Below are 15596 nucleotides of genomic sequence, written 5' to 3' on the forward strand. Positions count from 1 at the left end.
CCATATGTTACTGTGATAAACTTACCTTTCAATGTTCCTGACGCATTTTATAAATGTGATAATAGAGTTAGTGAAACATCATGCTGACTAAATGTGATGCCTAATGAATTTGTCAGAATTTTTCAATGTAGCATTGCAAATGTTTACGTTTATTTTAATGGTCAATAGAAATTTTAGGATGTTATCTTACATGATTAAAATAGCTCTGGGGTCAATAGTTTGTATCTTTAGTCTCATATAGGGGTTCCTTTAAGCAATAATATATAGCCACAGAGAGAATACTTGGCATGATGAACAATACTCTTAATCTTACATCGGTGAATTTGTTTGGTATACATTTAGATTTCTATGCCTGGCATGATGGATACTGTCCTAAATCTCGGACTCAATGATGAAGTAGTTGCTGGTTTGGGTGCGAAAAGTGGAGAGCGGTTTGCATATGATTCTTTTAGAAGGTTCCTGGACATGTTTGGAAATGTTGTAAGTTTTCTTTCTGATGCCATAAACTTCTTTGTATAAAAACATATGATTCACGATCCAGTAGTGCAATATTATTCTCATTGCATCAATATTTTAGCCCAACATTTATTACAAATATTCAGTTCCTTATTTTCTGGAATTTCTTAGTCTAGATAAAATATGTACTTGTTTCTAGATCAGCATACCTTCACCGATTAATTTGAAGTGAATAGTACTAATGTATTTTTGAATTACGTCTCATTGGCTTGAAGGTAATGGGCATTTCACATTCATTGTTCGAGGAAAAGTTAGAAAACATGAAGACTGAAAAAGGTATAACTCTTGACACCAATCTAACAGCTTCTGATCTTAAAGAGCTGGTAGAACAATACAAGGATGTCTATGTTGAAGCCAAGGGTGAAAAATTTCCTTCAGGTATGAAGTATGATAAATAGCATCTTAGTGTTAAGTTTGACTCTGAGAGTAATTTTGTGTTTTTTGCACTTAAACATCTTTATTTGTTTGTATCCATCTGCAGAGCCAAAAAAGCAGTTAGAGTTGGCTGTCAAAGCGGTTTTTGATTCATGGGATAGTCCGAGGGCCATTAAATATCGAAGCATTAACCAAATTACTGGTTTGAAGGGAACTGCTGTAAACATTCAGTGTATGGTATTTGGGAACATGGGAAATACTTCAGGAACAGGTGTCCTCTTCACTAGGAACCCAAGCACGGGTGAGAAAAAGCTGTACGGGGAGTTTCTAATCAATGCCCAGGTCTCAATCATTAGTTTCCTTTTGATTCACTTCGTAATGTCTTTGTTAAATTGGCTATTTGAAAATATTAATGTGGTTGAGCCAATAAACATATTTGTTTAGGGTGAAGATGTTGTTGCTGGAATACGAACACCAGAGGACTTGGACAGCATGAAGAATTGTATGCCTGAATCTTACAAGGAGCTAGTTGAGAATTGCAAAATATTAGAGGCGCATTACAAAGATATGATGGTAATGTTTATGTATGTACATAATATTATGAAATGTTAACGTTTCTTGGTTCTTGATTTCTGATCTTGATCTCATTTCGACAAACGGTCAATAATATGAATGACAATAACCATGGATCTCTTGGTTTGGAATAAAGCTTCCAAGAAGACACAGATAATCCTGATGATATCATCTGCATGCACTGTCACCTGCAGGACATTGAGTTCACCGTCCAGGAAAATCGGCTTTGGATGTTGCAGTGTAGATCGGGAAAGCGTACAGGTAAAGGTGCAGTAAAAATTGCCGTAGACATGGTTAATGAAGGACTTGTTGATACTCGCACTGCAGTGAAAATGGTAGAGCCACAACATCTCGATCAACTTCTGCATCCACAGGTATAAGCATGCTATCAAGGTTTGCTGTTGCTTATAGACTACTAGTACATATGCATTACTCGAGAGCAATGTGATTTACTTGCGAGAATTCATTCTTGCCATAACTGATACACAATTTACATTTTCATAAACAAAAACTCGGTTATACATAAATAACATTTTGTTAGGAACTTGACACTTTTCTAGATTTACCCCATGATCCTCCTTGCTGAGAAAATATCAATAAGATTGAAAAACCACGGGCTGCCAAAGACAGATTTTTCACTATATAAATTGTTAGTCATAGTACTCTTACACACCAAACCCCAATTATAACCGGAGCACCAAACCCCAATTATAACCCGAGAACACTCACTAAGCTTTAGCACACTCAAAACTATTCTACTCTTCTAAAAATCCTCAAAGACAGCTTTTAAATGCTACACTTGGATTTTTCTCTGGTTCTTGATGCGTCTTAGGCCACGAGCAAGCACCTCTATTTATAGTGCTCCTTCCCCGAGAATTTCACCATTTTTGCATGCGAACCTTACCAAATTCAACAAAGGATTGTGAAAGGCTGCATGTAATACACAAAAGTCTTCAATATCATGGCAGAATACTATTCAAAGCTACTGCAGAATGTCAAACTTCTGTTGCCCAACATTAAATGCATTCATGGTGGTTGCAGAAGTTCACTCCAAGATCTTCAAATATGTGATTTTTGGACTCAGTTTCACGTTACCTTTCTCAACCAAACAACTAATCCAAGCAGCTCTGACCCACAACCAATATATTTACCTCAGTTGCTTCTCGATCTCATCCACAAAGGATAAGATATTGGTGTTGATTTGTAGCCACAAAGGCAAGAAGAAAACCAGTGGAAGAAGGCACGAAGAGGAGACCTAAATGCAAAAGGCAGCCACACGTTTCTCTCAAGCAAAGCAGCCATTTTCTCTCTTGTTTGAGCAGCCATGTTTTCTCTCTCATTCACAAAAATCACATACGGTTCCAATGGCAAGAAAGGAGGCTATATATATTCTAAGGTTCGGTTACCAATTTGTGCCAAATAAGGGATAAATGGGCCAAGACTTAAGAATAGTCCAATAAGTGAATAATGGATAGTGAGTAATATTAATTTCTTAAACTACTTCCAACGGTCCACGTTATTTTCGGGTCAAGCCTTTAAACTTGATTATTGGTAATCAATTAACTGTCGACCGAGGCCTATGAAAATATAATCCGACATTTTATCTCATTGCTTGGAATTTATTGGGTATCAAAACCCAACAATGGTCTCACATGAGCCAACTTTTCAAAACGTTTTGACTCAAGATAACTCTTTCTCATCAACAGTAATATCGTGGAAATTTTATTATTATTATTATTATTATTTTTTTTTTTTTTGCATAGTAACCTGTTATATGGTTCCAAAATGAAGACTCCTTAAGCTAATACTTGTCATTCTTGATAACTTCTTTTTCAATCTTTGGTTTAGTTTGAGGATCCATCTGCTTACAAAGAAAAAGTGATAGCAAAGGGCTTGCCTGCATCACCAGGAGCAGCAGTGGGGCAAGTTGTTTTTAGTGCTGAAGATGCCGAAGCATGGCATGCACAAGGAAAAAGTGTCATTCTTGTAAGCTCATCCACCTTAGCCTTAGATGTGTGACTAAACATATTGATCCTCCTCCATCTTCACCAGATTATGTCTTTGCTTTATGGATTTTTTTTTTTAATTGTGTTACAGTATTCTATTGTCTTAAAAATATCTATCCTTTTCATATCTGATCTTTTGCATTAATTAAATTATGATACATGTTATACCGTGCTGCCTTTCCCTTTTTGTTGATGTATTTGAAATGTGTTCTTTAGTCCTATTTGAATTGCCAGTATAAAATCTAAAAATCATGTGGATATATTTTATTGAGTAAAATTGTTCTGTGGGGATGATGTAACATGAAAACAAACGCACTGACCTTCTGCAGTCAACATATATACAATAAATTGGATAAGATTGCTATAGTTACATAGTAGACTTCTTCTCAGTTAGCATCACAAAATCTGCTTGAATCATGCATTATGTATACTCATTTTATTTGACTCACTAATCCTGATTTGAATGTTAAAACTGATCTTTTCACGATTTCCAATGGCAATGGCTGAAGGTGAGAACCGAGACAAGTCCAGAGGATGTTGGAGGCATGCACGCAGCTGTTGGAATTTTGACTGCGAGAGGTGGCATGACATCTCATGCAGCCGTGGTAGCTCGTGGCTGGGGAAAATGTTGTGTTTCTGGTTGTTCTGAAATCCGCGTGAATGATTATGAGAAGGTCCGGGAAAATATATATTCTTCAAGTGATATACTTATTATTTTAGTGGTTATAAGTTTTTACTGTTTCATTTAATTTCAGGTTCTGATGGTTGGAGGGGAAGCAATAAATGAAGGAGAATGGATATCACTGAATGGTTCTACAGGTGAAGTGATTTTGGGTAAACAACCACTTTCTCCTCCAGCCATGATGGGGGATTTGGAGATTTTCATGTTGTGGGCGGATGAGATTAGGCGAATCAAGGTGTTGCAAACATTTAAAAATGAATTTCATTCTATCTTATATTGTATTTCAGAATACTAATGAATGTTTGGAGTCCGTAGTAGGTTATGGCAAATGCTGACACGCCCGAAGATGCACTAGCAGCTCGAAACAATGGAGCTCAAGGAATTGGTTTGTGTAGGACAGAGCACATGGTAAGCTTTTCCCAGTCTTTGCTGGTAGAATTCTTTCTTGTCAGACGTCTCAAACTGCATACAAACAAAAATTCTTCTGCCGTATAATATATAAGCTTGTAAAAGATAAAAACGAGCAAGTACTGTTATTTTTGTGCTTTTAAGGTTCTATAGGGAATTTGAAAAAACCCTTGAAAGAAGTATGATTAACCAATATTTTTTGTGTTTGCTAATGTTATGGATCAAGTCCCAGTCCTTAACTCCAAGGTTAATAATAAATAGAAAAGCAATCATAAAAAAGTTTAAGTACTCACAGATTTATTCCGGTTCCTGGGAGCTTACCTTTGCACATTTTCACCATAATGGAGAAGAAGAGTATCACGCCTCTCACACACCAAAAATGGCCGCGTAAATATCCTTATGTAGGAATTTTAGGGAGATTTAAATACATATATAGATATATACCCCTAAAACAATATACACCTAATATCTTGCGGTCGAGGGAACAAGTGTACAATATGATTAGGCTCAATGCACAAGAGCTATTAGCACCAATGTGAAATGGAGCAACTACATCATTATAATTGGAAACCTATGAATTTCAGTGTTGAAATGCATCAATGCATTCCTTTTTGTGACTGGATATTTTTTATTGCATGCCAGATGAAAGGTTTAACACCATTGCCTTTTGTTTCAGTTCTTTGCTTCTGATGAGAGGATTAAGGCCGTAAGAAAGATGATAATGGCAGTTACACCTGAACTAAGGAAGGAAGCCTTAGACCTTTTGCTACCTTACCAACGAGCTGACTTTGAGGGAATTTTCCGTGCAATGGATGGTACTTCATGTCTCCAACGATTTGTTGTCTTGTTAAGAGTAATGCTCTTTATAAGCATTGCTGATGAAAAATAGTCTATGTGATAGTGCGGTCATTGCCACATTCTCCAATGAATTAAAATGCATCCCAACTTTATTTGAGATTGTGGTAGTGACCCCACTGCTGCAAAGATGTTTGTCCATCAATAGTGCTTACGAATAGCATTATTCTTGTTTATTGTAAAATGGGGAAAAAAAGAAAATCTAAAAGTAAGGTGTCATATACAGACCGAAGAAATAAAGCAACATTTATACCTCACAAGGTAAGGTGGATTTTACACTAGTACCAGACAATAAAGAAAAAATAGCTATAATGTTTGTTTATAATAAGGTCGAATCATATCTGGTAATGTGTATCAAATGTGCTCTAAGATAATCACCTGAATTGGCAAATACTGAATCTCTTAATATATGTTCTTTAAACTTTCAGGTCTTCCAGTGACAATCAGACTTTTGGATCCTCCACTTCATGAATTTCTACCAGAAGGTGACCTAGAACAGATTGTTGGTGAACTAACCACTGACACGGGCATGAACGAAGATGAAATTTACTCGAGGATTGAAAAATTATCAGAAGTAAATCCCATGCTTGGATTTCGAGGATGCAGGTCTGATACTTTTTGCCCATAAATATGAAACATGCAGTATGTTGAATTTATTGCAATATAATTTGTATAATTCATATTACAAGAACAGATAAACACTTGGGGTTGTGCTTTTTATGAGCAGACTTTTTTATGAATCTAGGTTTTACTCGAATAATTATCATGTATGCGTCTGACACCTGCTGTTGTTAGCAGTAACTAAGATAATGTTTTGTATATTTTCTAGAATACTTGAATTTTCTTTATAATAAAAATATGTCCCGAATTAAATCTCATTTCGGGGTTTTATTAAATTTCGACAGGCTAGGAATATCATATCCCGAATTATCAGAAATGCAGGTTCGTGCAATATTTCAAGCTGCCATCTCTATGACCAACCAGGGAATTTCGGTGCTTCCAGAAATAATGGTTCCTCTAATTGGAACACCTCAGGTATGTCATTTCATTTTTTTTCCCTATTTCGTAGTAATCGTGAATAACAAATATAAGTCTTATAAAATTTCCCAGAATAACAAATAATTCCAGTAGTCATAACCTTGAAAGCTGGTAGCTAGTCCAGTAACTTTACATTATGTATCAATGGTGGCAGGAACTCAGTCATCAGGTGAGTTTAATTCGTGGCGTTGCAAAGAAAGTGTTCTCTGAGATGGGAACCTCATTGAGCTATAAGGTGGGCACCATGATAGAAATTCCTCGAGCCGCTTTGGTTGCAGACGAGGTAATGTGGATATAATTTTGGGATTATTTATATCACTATACATTCTTTAAATTAAGCCTGATGCCCGGAATTTATTTATTATTTTTGTTTCAAAGTTTGCAATATAACTTAAGAAGTGACACGTCCTCATTATGAACAATTCGTTCGTGGCTTTTGTTCTTTGATGCTCATTGATAGATTGCAAAGGAAGCCGAATTCTTCTCTTTTGGGACAAATGATCTCACCCAGATGACATTTGGGTACAGTAGAGACGACGTTGGCAAGTTTCTTCCTATATACTTGTCTAAGGGAATTCTCCAAAATGATCCGTTTGAGGTTAGTCGTCAGTTCTGTGGTATCATGGAAACATATTGGAAACAGATGGGAAATTATTGGGTCATACATTAACGATCGGTGTCTTGTCCAGGTACTCGATCAGAAAGGTGTTGGTCAACTCATCAAGTTAGCCACAGAAAAAGGTCGTGCAGCTAGGCCGAGCCTGAAGGTGACTATCATCATCATGATATACTGAATCAGATGCATGAATAATTGATATATCAGTAGGGTAGTAAAACATTTGCAAACCGAGTTTTCGCTAAAATATTGTTCATTATAGTGTCGAGTATTGCATACTATTGTTTACTGATCATGGGCTAATTATGCTGCACTGGTTTGGTAAATGACAGGTTGGAATTTGTGGAGAGCATGGTGGGGAGCCTTCTTCTGTTGCCTTCTTTGCAGAGACTGGACTGGACTATGTTTCATGCTCTCCATTCAGGTAAACATTGATCAGTAATTGGTATATCTCACACACAAGCTCTTATGCAAAGGTCTCAAAGACATTATTCATTTGGAATTATATTTTCAACACACCCCGTCACGGGAAAATTGATTTTATTTTTTTTAGAAGTTGACACGTGAAATTTATAAATTGTGATAGTGAAAGTTCAATCAAGATATTTGCATGTTCTGATACCATATCAAATGACACCGTTCGTACCTATCTTCAACATGTTCACACATTGAACTTTTTTTCTTCAAACACCTAACCTTTGGAAATTTTATTAATGAGTGGTTTAGGACCTTTAGCTACTCTGGGATTTTATTTGTGAACGCATTTGGTACTCTGGAATAAATGACGTTGTACAATACAATGAACAAGATTTTAACTTTTTTTTCTTTTTAAATATTGTCCAATGCCATGCACTATACGTTTACCAAATATGCTTTTAAGACGTGTTTAACTATGTAAAGATAGTAGTTAACCAAATTTTAGTTTAATTTCTCGAAATTGTTGGATCTATTTTTCCTTGTTGAACATGCCATTATAGTCTTATCTTTATGTGGTCTCTCAACAGGGTTCCAATTGCTAGGCTGGCTGCTGCTCAAGTTGCAGCGTGAGGGGAAACTATGGGAGGTGACTTCTGAGTGGCAATTTGTGAACAAATAAATGCACTTTTATATTCAGAAAATAAAAATTAAAGATAAAATTCTCAAGAAGGATATAAAAATACATGTGCATGTAAATGCCTTGGAGAAATGAAATATATTTTCTCTTTCTATATAAACTCAAGTTTGATTGTGTTTCATTTTAAAAATTCTCCGTATTTCAATCTTTTTCAATATTCAAAGTGTCACCAAATCATATTACATAATATTAACTAATTAAAAGTTTCTCTTAATATGCTCAGACGTGACTCATTATTCTCGATTCATAGATAAGCATAATCTTGCGAAGCGCCTTTTTACTCAATGCACTTGCTTGAGCCCCATATTTTTTGGAAGAATAAATTTTTGAGTAGTGTATTGATGGAAAATGTGTGGTTAAAAATAAGGAAAAACTTTGAATTTGTGTGTAATATTATTTTATTGAAAAATATGTTGTTGAAATGATGTCAAAATATTGTTGAAAAATATATTTTTTCATAAACTTGGGGATCAAACAAAGGCAATATTTTTGTTGCCATGTCAACCGCGGAAACTCTCATTTGCCATCACATCAACCTCGTCTTCTCATAGGTTACCTATGACTTGCAATCTTTTATTTACTATAAACGATTCTTTGAATTAATTTTCAAGTTTTCTGTCATTTTCCCAAATATTTCCGTATCAAACGCCATTGAATTGAAAAATGAAAAAGAAGTTGATATTTGAACGCGCAGTGAGAGGATAGGAAGCTGCCCGGCAAGTTGTCCCGTGAAAAATGGGTGGCTGAGTCAATGCCATGGCTGTGGGGGTTCCAAATGAAATGGACATTTCGAGTTTTGTTTTTCAGACAAAAAAACCTGCCCATACGGTCAGGTCATGCCAGCTCTCAATATTCCTGCAATATTCTACCACAAGTGTCTTCTTCGTCGACCCCCCTGGGTTTTCCTGTGTCTCCTACCATCCATGGATTCATCTTTATTGTGTAACGAACACTTCTGAGTACAGAATTCTTTGTAAAAGACCTAGCTCTGCAAAACTCTTGTTGTGGACAAGACAACCTTCATTTCTATAAAAGTAGAATTCTCCTCTTCCTTTGCTCCTTCAACAACTAAGCCTCCACTGGGGATGAATTTATGGACAAATTCTCTTCCTTTGCTCCTTCAAGAACTAAGCCTCCACTGGGTATGAATTTATGGACAACTTAATTTTATCAGATGGAAATGGTGATGAAAAGTGAATATTAGTTAATGGTTCACCGCAATTTTTGGTTAAAATGAAGATCGATTATTTATCAATAATTTCTAAGGCATACAACTTCTCTTGGTTTGGGCGGTCTTCTACCCTATGGAGAGTGGAGACTTTCACATATGAAGAAGCAAAAGTGGGTTTTTTCCTTGTTTAATTGTATTCGTCAGTTAATCAAATTGATGTTAAAGCATAAAAAACAAAAGATGAAAAGAGAAGAGAATCAAAAACTTGCACACTGAACTTCCTGAAATTATCTTATTAATATTTTTCCTTCATCATAAAGCTTAATCCGACACCACCACCACCACCACCACAACCGCCGCGCCTGAACTTCCACATCCTAACATGTTTTTACACCCCAGCCCATAAAAAGTGCTACAGCTTTTGTTAAATGTATTCTTACTAATGAACTATAACAACATTTCACAACCTTCCTACAATTAGCAACCCCAGAACCAGCCACCACCATAAATTACATCATCATAGACGAGCTAAATACATGAACAGAAAAGCTATTTTCATCTTAATTCTCGATCACAAGATTCATCCATAGTTAAAAATTTCACAGAATGAATCCCAGATCCCAGAAATAAGAAGCCAAAAAGCCAATTACAAGAACTATAACTGAATTCTTCATTCAAGACGAAGCAATCGCCTCAAATCTCTTGTAGCCGAATCGTCGAACACTTTGCGTGCACTATCTTGTCTCTTGTTGTTAAAAAAAGAAGGTACGGGCAGAGATCTAGGAGAAGGGGACATGGAAAAAGCCGATCCGGCGTAAATATCTGAAACACCCCTTCCCACCATCCGGATCTGTTTGGGCACCATTTCTGGGCTTTCAGGACCAATTCTTCCGGTCCCATAAACCACCATATCGTCAACTGGACTCTGCTTTGCAGAACCCAATTTTTTGTTACTGTTGTCAATTTTCTGATTAAGAGAATCCAATGATTCCCCTCTTCTCAAAATGGCCACCTGCCCCATAACAGGCCCGTTATTATTCCTGGATTTTAATGCATCGGCGCTTGATGATCTCTTGGATACGGAAGATCTCTTGGATATGGAATTCTCATGTTGGTAGTTAAATTTCTTCTTTTGATTCTGATCCGACCTTTCAGATCGATAAACCGGCTTCCAGTAACCAGCGTCGCCATGTTTCGTGTTTTTCCGGCGTTGAAACGCTGCCGGAGACACCCGGAACCTATCTCCTAAACAATCTTGTGGTCTCAAAACCTCTGTGCCCATTTTTCACCTTAGAAATCCAGAAAAATTTCACCTAAAATAAATTATCTTTACGGCTTGACGTATTGTCACAACATGAACAAAAATCAGCTAAAAAAAGGAGAAATTAAACAGGAGCAATCCCAGGTTAAAAAACTTCAAATTGAAAAAGGGGATTGATCTATACAACAATTTCTTCTAAACTCCTCCAAGATTTTGGCTCAGAACTCTCGTTCTGATAAATATATGGCTTCTGTAATATTTATGTATATATGTCGGAATTGGTCGAATGGAAATGGGGCGATTATATAGATACAGAAATAATAGAGGAGAAAGAGAGAGGAAGTTGTGTGGAAGAGTTCGCACCGGCCCCACGCGCGAGACAGGAGAGAGAAAGTGACAGAAAATGGCCGCCAGGATTGATTACTTTTGCAGTGTCTGACTAGACGTGTCACGTGTGGGACCCATCTCTTAACGTTGTTTAAATGTTCTGTTAGTCTTTGGATTTTGTCGTATTAGGTTGAAATGATATTTTTGCAAGATCCGGTTCCTTCCCTGCCTGGTAAATGTGTTTTTCCGAAAAACTGCACGACTACTCCTCGAGCTACTGCTCTAGTAACAAATTAGTCCTCCCATTTTCGTTATAGTCTCGCAATTAGACCTTAATGAAGGGATATATTTAAATTTTTATTAAATCGTCTTGTAATTCTTGTATTTATAACTTTATAAAGTTAGCTTTGCTTTAGAGCTAAGGCTAGTGATAACAAATTTAGATTGGTGCATATTTTGAAAATTTAAATAATCCCACCTCATTGAAAATTGATTGTACAACTATATTGAAAAAGCTTATACTATATATTTTAATTAATTATTATAATTTAATAATACGAGCTCAATCTCATATTTTCTTGATATGACAGTTTAGTGTAAAGAGCAATAGTTTTGAAAGGAAACGAGTCTTCTTCTCCCATGATTAGCCTTGGCATAACATGTTTTGTAATATGGACAATTGGAAACAGTTCAAAAAAGATATAAAGTTGGGTTTATTCGAGCCCCATTTTTTATGTGGAATGCATTTTAAAATAATAAATAGATGTAAAATCTATGATTAAAAAATAACAAAAATTAGAGGGGAGGAGGAAATGCATTTTGAAAATAATGAGGATCAAACAAGGGTTTTATAATAAATTCCTCTAGGGGTTATTTAATTTAATTTAATTTTTATTTTTTGTCTCACCCTATGTTGCAGACGTTCTATTTGAGTAGCACGATGTTCCCAACCTTTTTAAATTTGTGAACGTAGAGTCTTAATCCTGATGAAAGCCATCTATTCAAGCAACAATAAAACAAGCGATAGGCACGTGATGTATTTATTTTCTTCCAATTTGAGTTAACCTTATGCTTTACATAAATTCAAAATCTTCTCAAATTTATATTTATCATGAAAGTCCTCATGGGTGAAGAAAATTACTTGAACTAGTATATACACCAATCATTTATTACATTCTTACTGTATGCCCTTCTATCATCAAAACACCAAGCTCATAATTTTAAAATGTTGGGGGACGTAGGATTGTAGAAACAAAAAGGTCAAGGACTCCTAAAGGAATTTATCCTATATTTTAATTTACTTGAATCGTATTCTACAAAATTGTGTAAAAAGTATCCTTTTAATGCTCGTAGCCTATTTATGGCTTGAATATGATATCATAGTGTTTTTGTATTGAGGATGTTTTCAATTGGAATTGTTAATAGTAATACTATTTGTATATAATTATTTATCGAATGGTGTCATAGAAAGAGAAAAAAATAATTTGAAAGACATAGAAAGAGAAGGAAAAAAAAAAGTAGAAAAGGAATCTCATTGGAAGGTCCAAGTCCCATTTTCATACTTCAGTATTAAATTCTTCACTGGCCATCTAACTTTATACTTAGTATTTTTATGGCTGTCTAATTTAATTTTGTTTTGTCATGTCCACCTAACTTTATACTTTGTCACCATAGCCACTGAATTTAATTTTATTTCATCATGATCATCTAATTTTATATAATGTTTCACAATGACCATTCAATTTCATAGAATATTTAATCATGACCATCCAACTTCTTTTCACTAATTTTAAAATGAATAAAACGGTAACTTCATATTATATATAAAAAATAAATTTAAACATCAAAAATAAAATAAAAAATTATTTTTAGCAGCGTCACTTATAAAATAGAAAAAAATATATTTAAAAAAGTTTTTAAAATAAAATAAAAAAATATTTTTAAAAAAATTTATTTAAATAAAATATTACTTAAAAAATAAAAAGCTACTTTAAAAAAAAAGTTTCTTAAAAATAAAATAAAAACTTATTTTTTTAAAAAAAAATATATTTTACAAATAAAATACTAATTTATTTTAAAAAACATTACTTAGAAAAATAAAATAAAAAAGTATTTTAAAAAACTTTTTTAAAATAAACTTTTATTTTTGTTTTTATAATTTTTTTATATAATGCAAAAGTTATCATTTACCATTTTTAAAATGAGTAAAAAGGGTAAAAAGAAGTTGGTTGGCTATGGTGAAACATTATATGAAATTATGTGTTCACGGTAAAATAAAATTAAATTGAGTGACCATAGTGACATTAAGTGTAAAATTGAGTGGCCATGCTAAAATAAAATCAAATTAAGTGGCTAGGTGACACTAAAAGGTTGAACCCCAACCTCAAGGATCTCCCATCGCCCTGCCCCTGGAGTATCGCGAGATGTGCCCAACATGCCAGGAAACAAGAGCTGTTTGTATATTGGTGCCCACAAAGAGTCACAATCCATGTTTCAGAAATCGAACCCTCGCACTACGACTGTCGGCAAGGCTGAGTATCCCTCACCATTATTCTTTGCACCACTGGAATATACTCAAGGACGAGTGGCTAGGTAACACTAAACATGAAGTTGAGTGAACATTGATAGATTTAATTAGATATCAATTTGTAAATAATTATGAATGAATAGTGTCACTCAATTATCATGCAAACTTTTTGCCAAAATGTAGAAAATTGGAGGAAAATTAACCGGAGGCGATCCACCTGTACACTGAAAATGCTGACGGCGTTAAAATTTAACGGCAACTTGTCATTTCGGATGGGGGTGAGGAGTCATTATTTTGGGGGGACCAAAGTTTCCGTGGGCTAAATTTCTGTCACCAGTTGGTCAGATTTATTTATTCAGTACCCACATTTATGCCGCCACGTACCCATACTTAGATTGAAATTTAAAAATAAAAATTATTTTAGCCCTGTCCTCATTAAATTTCATTACATAGCCTTTTATTTTTTTCTTTTTTTTTAACTATACAATCTTTCATAAAATAATATTACATATAAATCGAAAAAATTTCCTACTTTTTCAACCACCCATCTTTCAAAAAAATACTATTCCACTCATTTTTTTTTCTGAAATGGGGGCCAAACGAGGGCTTATTTTGATGCTGAGAAAGTTATTGTTGAGATTTTAGCCCCCATTTTGTGGTAATTAAAATGGGTGAAATAATGTTATTTTGAAAAATGAATGGTTGAAAAAGAAAGAAATTTTTTCAATTTACGTGTAATATTATTTTATGAAAATTTATGTGGTTGAAAATAGGAGAGCGAAAAATAAAATGTAATAAAATGAAAATTAATAGGGGCCAACTTAATTTTTACTTGTATATCATTCGATATTCAATATTAATTAATAGAAAAATATATTATAAATTATAATTGGAAAAAAATTGCACGAGTGATTTCTAACCTTCTAAAAAATGTAACAAGTTGGTAATCAACATTTTTTCTTGGAGACAGTTGTTGTGAAGCAAGATCATATTCAATGGACAAATTCTATGCATTGATCATTTATAAGTTAAGATTTTTATAAAATAAACATTTATATTTATATTTATATTCAATTAAAACATAAAAACCATCGTGCCATGAGGAACTCAATTTCTATGCATTGATCATTTATAAGTTATTTTGTTAAGAGTTGTGCATCATGCAAATTTCAATTTCTCATCAAAAGGGTCAATTATTAAGGAACTCATTTTCTATTTTCAATGTTCAAATATTTGACGTTAAGTTTAAGAAAAGGGAAAGTATCTGTCCAATTTGAATGGATCACAATTCATTCCTTGTTGCCGCTCGAAGAAAAAATATACCTTGATTATATTTTATCTTTTCAACGAGTTTAGTAATAAGAACAATTGTCCTATTGCCATTTCTTTTTTCGAATAAGTACTATTGACTTTACATTTTTGTGTGTTAGGGTTGTTGATTAAAAAATTTCAGAACTCTCTAATAAGTATAAAGTTGTGCTTTGTTTCAGAGAAACAACATACTATTTATATAAATACTTATAGTTCTTCAAGAATAATAACACTCATATAAATATTCTTCTTAAATATTGATAGTAAATTTTATATTTTTTCTTACAGTATTCCAGTAGAAGCTTAGTATGAAGTAATCAATTTGTTAAAATTTAATTGCGTGCACAAATGATTACATACACACACTCGACGTTTTCTAGGCAATCAATTACCTGTATGAGCTCTATTTTTGTTCAAAATGTATTTTGATGAAAAATATGTGGTTAAAAAAAAAAATTTAAGTACTTTATTGAGGAATATGCGATTGAAAATAAGATAGAGAAAAATGTATTTTGAAAATAACGGGGACCAAACAAGGGTTCAAATTCCTACGTAGGGTTATGTGGCTTTCCTTTTATGTATTAATATCTTATGGCGTGCTTGCTTTACTATTTTCATTTCTTAGAAGAAATAATATATAGCTCGATCAATTTGGTCCTTTTGCAAAGCTTTTGATATTTCTATATTCCTACATTTATGTTATGTTTAATTTAGAAAAATAAATTGCTCTTATGTATCATAATGCCAAAAGACTTTACAAAATTAGCATGGAATAAGATTCAAAGTGTAGATTACTTTCTTTTTCTTTTTCTCCTC

At 34.0% G+C, this 15596-nt stretch overlaps 2 protein-coding genes across 2 annotated transcripts; one reads left to right on the plus strand and one right to left on the minus strand.

Annotated features, from left to right (window-relative positions):
- The first annotated feature begins 322 nt into the window (after positions 1–322).
- On the plus strand, positions 323–8279 carry LOC111367351 (pyruvate, phosphate dikinase, chloroplastic). Its single transcript, XM_022988170.1, has 17 exons — positions 323–480; positions 732–894; positions 998–1233; positions 1336–1464; positions 1659–1838; positions 3313–3450; positions 3980–4144; positions 4226–4387; positions 4471–4560; positions 5237–5375; positions 5844–6021; positions 6321–6450; positions 6608–6736; positions 6914–7051; positions 7143–7220; positions 7402–7493; positions 8074–8279. The coding sequence occupies exons 1-17, from the start codon at positions 349–351 to the stop codon at positions 8114–8116; spliced, it is 2322 nt and encodes a 773-aa protein (XP_022843938.1). The 5' UTR covers positions 323–348; the 3' UTR covers positions 8117–8279.
- A 1340-nt stretch (positions 8280–9619) lies between these two features.
- LOC111367359 lies at positions 9620–10898 on the minus strand. The gene has a single exon (XM_022988183.1). The coding sequence runs from the start codon at positions 10634–10636 to the stop codon at positions 10025–10027; it is 612 nt and encodes a 203-aa protein (XP_022843951.1). The 5' UTR covers positions 10637–10898; the 3' UTR covers positions 9620–10024.
- Positions 10899–15596: the final 4698 nt, after the last annotated feature.

The sequence above is a fragment of the Olea europaea genome, chromosome 2 (assembly GCF_002742605.1).
Source record: "Olea europaea var. sylvestris chromosome 2, O_europaea_v1, whole genome shotgun sequence".
Lineage (NCBI taxonomy): Eukaryota > Viridiplantae > Streptophyta > Magnoliopsida > Lamiales > Oleaceae > Olea > Olea europaea.

Excerpts from the sequence above, each read along its gene's own strand:
- LOC111367351 (XM_022988170.1), top strand. The coding sequence starts at position 349 with ATGCCTGGCATGATGGATACTGTCCTAAATCTCGGACTCAATGATGAA. Across the intron at positions 895-997 it reads GGGTGAAAAATTTCCTTCAG|AGCCAAAAAAGCAGTTAGAG; the intron begins GTATGAAGTATG and ends ATCCATCTGCAG. Across the intron at positions 6,451-6,607 it reads CTCTAATTGGAACACCTCAG|GAACTCAGTCATCAGGTGAG; the intron begins GTATGTCATTTC and ends CAATGGTGGCAG.
- LOC111367359 (XM_022988183.1), bottom strand. The coding sequence starts at position 10,636 with ATGGGCACAGAGGTTTTGAGACCACAAGATTGTTTAGGAGATAGGTTC.